General features: G+C 39.3%; 1 protein-coding gene across 1 annotated transcript; it reads right to left on the bottom strand.

The window, feature by feature from the left end:
- Nucleotides 1-67: 67 nt before the first annotated feature.
- LOC134631328 (acyl-CoA Delta-4 desaturase-like) lies at nucleotides 68-7,222 on the bottom strand. The gene is made up of 13 exons (XM_063479551.1): nucleotides 7,120-7,222; nucleotides 6,409-6,672; nucleotides 4,780-4,890; nucleotides 4,298-4,495; nucleotides 3,986-4,087; nucleotides 3,792-3,917; nucleotides 3,646-3,706; nucleotides 3,484-3,560; nucleotides 2,007-2,104; nucleotides 1,697-1,793; nucleotides 1,469-1,548; nucleotides 781-906; nucleotides 68-685 (listed from the first exon to the last, which is right to left on the bottom strand). Exons 2-13 carry the CDS (start codon nucleotides 6,616-6,618, stop codon nucleotides 634-636), a joined length of 1,338 nt encoding a protein of 445 aa, XP_063335621.1. The 5' UTR covers nucleotides 6,619-6,672; nucleotides 7,120-7,222; the 3' UTR covers nucleotides 68-633.
- Between the last annotated feature and the right edge of the window lie 485 nt (nucleotides 7,223-7,707).

The following is a 7,707-nucleotide window of genomic DNA, read 5'->3' as shown; positions in this document are numbered from 1 at the left end:
TTTTATGTCTTTCGTCAGTATGGTTCTTGTGTTTGTCATTGGATCAATTTTACCAGAGGACCAGAAACAGCCAGCACAGTTTATTTATTGTAAACTGAAACAGAATAACAAGAGCTGCATTTTAAAGTGGTTACAATTTTAATTTTGACAGAAAATAATGAAATTAATATTTTACAAATTGTGGTTTGTGAGAAACCAGAACATCAGTTACATAGTAGCTCATCTGGCTCACATGAAAAATGTGACTTTGGCCCCAGAGCACCGTGTGTGTAATGACCCATTAGGACATCATTGATTATATTCTGAATGAAACTGTAGGAGGAGATGCAATTCTTCTCAATTTTGAATGGACGGATGGCCAACAGATGGCTTTACCTCACCACACCTTTCAGCAATAAAATGATCATGTTTTATCTGCCAAATTGACTCGAAACAGAAAAAGAACGCCTACTGTTGATCAAGACACTCAAAGGCAACTTATGAGAACCCCAGACTTAACAATAGCGTTAATAACAAAGGTCATTCCCCCACTAGTGGCTTGATTTTAATAATCAGACAGATACAATTAGTTGGGTTTTTTTTATGCAAAAATGAAAAACATTCCTTTTACATCAGTGAAGGAAATGCAGTCTGTCATTTATGGAGGTAAGCGTCGAGCCAGAGGTCTCCTGAGGTTTTCAGTGACCTGATGAAAAAAAAGAAAAAAAAAGAAAAACAAGTAAGTGTGTGTGTGTGTGTGTATTTTCAACCTCGTCAATGCTCCATTATGATAATACTTACGTGACAATATCAGCAAGGCCTCGCCACAAAGTTTTCTCCTGGTAAGGAATCCCATGTTTCTCACAGAGTTCGCGGACCTGTGGCGCCACCAGGTGGTAGTTGTGGCGCGGCATTGTAGGGAACAAGCTTGAGAGAGAAGAGAAACGGGAAGCTTTGGTCGTCTGAGAATTTGTTTTAATTTGTTTTGTTTTAAAGTCTCTCTATGTTGCCAAACAATTTAATTTTAATGACAGTTGTTAAATTATGAAGGCACTGGAACGATGCATGCAGACTTGGTTCCTACAAAAAGTTCAGTCAGAAAAACTGTGTTTACAGAATGTGACTCCATGTCTGTGTGTGTGGGGGGGAGCACACACACACACACACACACACACACACACACACACACACACACACACACACACACACACACACACACACACACAGAGCTGGTGTGAGAAACAGTTTCACAAGTGGTTAAATGGGGAGGCCTGACTTTAGCATGTGATGACACCACTCTTTCACCATTTTTTTTCTATATTTACAACAAGCGTGATGCTTGATTCTAGTTCCTGATTCAGAGAGGTTTTATGGACCTTTGCTGCTTGTGTCTGCAAAATGGTTGTTTCTATTTTAATCCTAGTACTCTACTTTGTGAAAGCACACTGAACATACATTTGTCTGCATTTGCTGCACTCATTTCACTTACTGGTGCTCGATTTGAAAGTTGAGGTGTCCGCTGAACCAGTCGTTGAAGAAGGACTGCTCGATATTACAGGTGGATTGTAACTAAAGACGAGAAAAAAGCCTAAATAAGACTAATATTTGTGATTCAGAGACATTTATGAGGATTGGGCGATGGAAGAATCAAAGCGTCCAAAACTTTTGCACAACCTTGCACATCAGCACCACCTGCTGGTAAAATAGGTACAGCTACCTGAATAGTCAGCCAGTCCTTGTGCTTTTCATGATCGATATCCATCGGTATGTGATTCATCTGAGTCACCCACACAAACCAGTGACTCTCCAAAAACCTGCAAAATTAATAACAACATGATAACTTTCATTGTAGAAGGGGGAACGGAAATAATAGAAAAAAATCTTACTAATAAGGCATACTACAACAGAGAGGACCAGGTGACTCTTTCACCCAGAATCTAATCTAAGACAGTGTAACAACTAAAGTATGCCTTATTAGGAAGAGCAATCACATAATGCTTTGGTTAATTCTCTTTCTAAAGATTTACCTGACAAAAAAAAAGAACGCCACTGAGCCAAACACGCCGTATAGAGGTGCATAACAGTAGAAGTAGCGGAGGTAGTATGTCATGGCCCAAGTCAGATCCTTCACAAGACAAGAACGTTCATATGATTTATATAATGTCTTACTTAAGAAGAGTCATAATTCATCACTATCGTATTTGTACAATTAGGTCCATAATTTATTGGACATTTTTTGTAGTTTTGCCTCTGATCAGAACAAAGTGCAGCCCTTCATCTGTCATAAGAGGTTTAACAAAAATGTTGCATTGACTGTTTGGGAATTACAGCCATTTTTATACGCAGTCCTTTATTTTCAGAGGCTCAAAATTAAACTAACAAACTACTTCAATTTTATTTAATTTAAGCAATATTTTTAGTACGTGTATGAAAATCCTGTGCAGCCAATGACTACTTGAAGATTAGCATAGATGCTCTGCTATCCCTTTACTGTAGACACCTTCAGCTGCTGTCTGCGTGACTTTCTGCCTCCACTTTTGTCTTCAGTAAATGAAAAGCTGCTCTGTTGGCCTGAGATCAGGTGACTGACTTGAGGAATTTCACATTCTTTGCCTTGAGAAACTCCTGTTTCACTAAGCACCAGTGGGGATACTGGCAGACATACAGGTTCATGCATAACACTGCCTTCACCATATTTGGCAGACAATTGGGTTTCTCTCCTTCTCCATACTTTTCTCTTCACAGTATTCTGGTACAAGTTCATCTTGTTTTCATCTGTCCAAAGATTTTTACAGACCTTTGCAGGTTTTTTCACATAATTTCTGGAATAGTCTGGTCTTCCTGTTCTTAAGCATAATCTGCTGTATGTAACTTGTTATGAAACCCTCTGTATTTTCATTCACAAAGGTATGTCTCGATCACAGACCTTGACAATGATACTTTAACCTCCTCAAGAGTGTTCTTGACTTGGTTAGATGTTTTAAGGCTGTTTTTCGTAACCATGGAAATAGTTCTGCCATCGTGCACTTCAGTTGTCTTCTGTGATTTTTCAGGTCTTTTGGTGTTGCTGACCCGACTGTCCACTCATTCTTTCTAAGAATATGTATCAAATCATTGATTTGGGCACTCCTAAAGTTTTTGCTGTCTCTCCGATAGGTTTAAATGATGGCCGGCCTCCTTCCCTTGCAGTGACATCAGTTTGGGCTTCATATTTAAAAAACAATGAAAAGCTACTAAATACTAGTTCAATATTTGAAATGAACTTTTCTTTTAGTTCTTTTATCTGGTTAATTTGTCATAGAATAATCAGTTAGTAGTTTGAGCCTCTGAAAATGAGGAGAAACTGTATGTTTGCTACCACCTGTGCTATTCTGATTTTACTGTAATGTTTTTCTTTAGCACTCTAAGCTCACATTTCCTTTGCTAGGCTAAATACAGCCTGATACATCAAATGGAAAATCATTATACAAACTGCACTACACCACTCAGAGGCTGAGAGCTTACCACCCAGTATCGCCTGGTTATCATGGTGTGCATTATATTAAAGTTGTAGAAAACTGGAATGAGCAGCGGAGGTCCCACTGAAAGAAAAAAGAAAGACAAGGCTTGTTAAAACAAAGCTGTCATAGTTTTTTATTCTTGTTAAATGACTCTGAAGAAACATACAGAGAAAGAAGTACTGGTGTTGGTGATTGTAGGGCATGTGCTTGATCTTCTTTATCCCGTACTGCAGCACAGAGGTAAACAGAGGGTGATGAGAAGTTGGATCATATGACTGAAGAAATTAGAAACATTAGTGCTGTGCTACTTGCCTCCACTGGTATAGTCTGTCCAAGTACAAAGGTGTCCAGCGTGTTGATATCGGGGTCCTTGGTGAAGATGTTGGGTTTAGCGTGATGCTGGAAATGTCGGTGATTCCACCAGTTGGCAGAAGCTCCCTGAGAAAATCGATATTTTAATACCTGTGTTTAATTTATATGAAAAGAATATAACTGAGAGAGGTTACCTTTAAATGACCAATGACCAACTTGTGGACAGCGTGGTTCCAGGTGGACCTTTTGAAGACAGACAGGTGACCAAAGTCATGCTGCAGCCATCCAGCCTGCGCCTAAAGAAGTAGCAAGCATTATGTGATGTTTTAGGCTGGTTTATTCTGAGATTCTATTACAATAGAACTAATCCTCTTACTGACGAAGGTTGAGGACTTCATTATCTCAAACTTTGTGTTTAATGTAAGCATCCACCTTTGTAAAAGTGTATATGTCAGAAAATAAGGAAATATATATTAGGATCCATTTAAAGTTTATGTCTGAATTACCTGAGCAGTTGCTAAAATCACCGAGCACAGTAAGGTCGGTATCCAGCCCGTCCCCCACATTGAAACAAGCAGCCATCCGAGGGCTTCTAGCAGCACGATGTGAGCGAGGTGGAGGAAGAAAAACAAAGGCTGACCTTGCAACAGACCCTGCTTCTCTACCTGAGCTCGCAAGGTTTTGAAATCCTGCACGATGGCTGCCTGGGTTCAGAGAAGAAGAAACAAACAGTTCTGTAAAGCTGAGAGGATGTTATATACTAATGTGACACTTGTGAAATCAAGAAAAATGTTTGCATTTTAGCCGTTTTAGGTTTTGATTCAGAGAAACGAGGCATTAAGCCCGGCAATGAAACCTGAGCATCAGGAATCTCAGCTGTTCCCAGCACTGTAAAATGCATGAATAGGAATTCAGATCTGTGAAAAGGCTGGCCTACTTCTGTTCCGCATCTAAATAAGGTCCTTTATTCAGGGAATCAAAGGCTCACATTTTTGTCTCGGTCCTGACTTGGCTCTGTTGCTGCCAACTCTCCAAGCAGCAGCGGCTTCAGAAACTTTTGCACGAACTTGGAATCAGGATGAAAAGCAGTGAATGGCTCCTGAAAGAGAGAAAATTAGAAATGTAAGCTAGTAGAAATTATTTAGTGGTTGAAAATAGTTTTGATCATTCTGAGGGGCCACAAAGTCAAAAAGAAACCTCTGGTAAACATGCTCATGTATTTGCAAACATGTTGTGTAAAAACAAGTTTACTACCACCGGTATTATTTTTATTTTTCATGAATCATTATTCATAAAACCTCAAAGGGGAACTCTCGTTCTGTTAGAGCTCCAAAGAATGAATAGACATGTAAGGAGTGGCAAAAGGTCCAGGTGTAGACTGTAGACTGGCGTGTAAACTACTTTTCATGCAGGACATATTTAAAGTAAATATCAAGTGAATCAAGTTAATTACAAGAATGTTTTTTTTAACAACAGCATTCACAAATATATGCAAAAAGAAAGAGACACAGTGGGAGAAAAACTTAAAAACACTGCTGGCTTTGTGTTGTAGAAGGTCTAAATATTCTTACAGCCATGATCAGTGTCCATAAAAAATTAATTAGTAGGTAGTAAATAGAAAAAGATCAATTAATAAAATTAAATGCCAATTAACAAAACAGTAAGACCATTAAGAACAACCGAAAGACAGAGAAAATTTGTGTCTTAAGATTAAGATAAAAATGTTAACACAGAGTTGATCTCTGAGAGGAGGTCTCCTCCAGAGGTGTGGAGATGCCACCATATAAAAGCATGATCTCCCTTACTCACCCCAGAACAGTTAAAAGTGTTTTTTCTGAGGATCTAAGAGATTATTACATGAATGAAAGCTCTGACAGAAATGTTGGAACGACTATTTAATACCCAGGAATGTGTCCATTTCAAACTATATTAGTAACTATACTTGCCAGTACGATTAAGCAGAGTAAAAAGTAGACTTAAAAAGTTTAAATAGTGTCCAGTGCCATCTACTCTGTGCAGCAATCCATGGATCCAATTCCAATGTTTGTACAGCATGTGTTTTTTATGTTTAATATATTTGCTTATATTGGTAAACAGGATTTATGACAGGGTTATATAATATGAAAAGCAATGACCTCTTTTGAAAGTATCTTTTAGACTCTGCACTAAATTCCAATTTCTGATTCCCTCTTGATCGGATGTCTCTCGAAAAATAAAAAAAACATTTTTAATGTCAGTGCCACTTTTTACCTTGATAAATAAAGGATATATAAAATTCCCAAAAAAGTTTCTTTGTACCTTGTGACAGGAATGTTTGTTTCTGGCTCAAAATGAATCGATCATAGGCCAACAAGTCATTTACAGTCGTGTAAATACCGGAAATTTTTTTAACCGTTTAACAGTTAAAAAAACAAAACAAAACAAAAAACCGTGGTCCACCTCTAACACGTTCTCACTCCCAGAATTGTAGTTAATCACAATATTTTGGTAGGTGGTATTCATAAACACCACAACTTTCATATTATTAAAAATAAAATAAAAACAAGCAAACATAAATGCACAAGCCCGTGCATTCCGAATTTATTTTCAAGGAAAGTAAATAAAACATGTAATATACCGTGGCATCCTCTCCAGCATAGTGGCCGATGACGCGAAACCCTCCTGGATGCCTTTTGGCCCACTGAGTGATGTTGTAAACTTTTCGATCGATGACCAGCCATTGATCATTCCTGCTGTTGTGGCTCTGCACTTCCTCCCAGGTGTAAACGCCTTTAGCTTTCCCACTGTCCGGCTCTCCCGGCACCGTCTGCTGGCTTCCACGTCCCATCTTCACCGCTGCCTCTGGTCTGAATGCACCTGAGCTCTAAAGTGCCAGTCCGACCTGGGTGTAAAAAAGGGGCCCTTTTAACCGTTTACGGAAGGAGCAGCACACACTGGGAAGATTTCGTTTAATGCTAGTGTTATCTTGAGTTTAATACACCGAATGTAGCGCAAGGAAAACAAAGAAGAGTGCAACATCCTCATTAATAATTCATGAAATCCCACAGCCTCCAACTGAAGCTGCTGGTCAAGCAAAAGCTCCAAGATTTTGTGTCGACATTAAACATCAACCTAGCCGCCAGATGCATCGATACTCAGCACATAAGTGTGTTTTATACGTGAATGCACAGGCTGGAAAAAGTCCAGTCGACGTTAACGTGTAAAAACCCAACACAAAAGTGACTAAAGCGCCACCAAAACGGATTAATCGTCCCACAACTGAACAATTAAGCAACACGGGTGGGTGTCCGTGCAGGCAATAACACGAAGAGGATGAATGTTAACTTACAGCATCCGGCTTTCAACTACTCTCCTCGGGTTTCAGTCACAACAGTGCGGTTAAAAAGGTTCAGTTCCGCTTTATGTAGCAATCATCAAGTACAAACTCCAAGCAGATCATTCGAGGGTGTCTGGGCCAATCGGCGCTCAGTATATTCCCCCCCGCTGGCCAGGGTGGCCTCAATAAGCTCCCTGCACATTTTCTAATTCACAAAGTGCAACCGGTTTAATGGCTCAAACTTTGTTTGATGTGGTATAAGCCATTTGTTTCTCGTTTCCTCTTCTTCTTCTTTAAAAAAAAAACAAAAAACATACAGTGCAACCAAAGAATTTGCAAATACAATAGGTGAAGCCTCTCCGTGATGCCTGATGTTACTCCTTGTCCAAGTTAATGGTCGATGAGTCAGTGGGTTTGAAAATAAGTCATTGGGAAGGAAGGAAGAGGGGTCACTGGTATTTTAATGTGCACTCACTTTGTATGACTATCATTTGCTCATTGTCTTTCCGAGAAAGCAATTTGAGTATCATTCCCTGAATTTGATGACTATGCTGACCTCCAGTGGCTTAACTTGCTATCTTTCTGCAGGGTATCAGTGTG

This window comes from Pelmatolapia mariae, linkage group LG7 (genome assembly GCF_036321145.2).
Source record: "Pelmatolapia mariae isolate MD_Pm_ZW linkage group LG7, Pm_UMD_F_2, whole genome shotgun sequence".
NCBI classification, from domain to species: Eukaryota; Metazoa; Chordata; class Actinopteri; order Cichliformes; family Cichlidae; genus Pelmatolapia; species Pelmatolapia mariae.
Note: the sequence above shows the minus strand (reverse complement) of the source record. Positions and strands in the feature narration are given on the sequence as shown.

Coding starts and splice junctions, on each gene's coding strand:
- LOC134631328 (XM_063479551.1), bottom strand. CDS start 6,618: ATGGGACGTGGAAGCCAGCAGACGGTGCCGGGAGAGCCGGACAGTGGG. Junction 1,794..2,006: donor GCGTTCTTTTTTTTTGTCAG/GTAAATCTTTAG, acceptor TTAATTTTGCAG/GTTTTTGGAGAGTCACTGGT. Junction 1,549..1,696: donor AGGACTGGCTGACTATTCAG/GTAGCTGTACCT, acceptor TCTCGTCTTTAG/TTACAATCCACCTGTAATAT.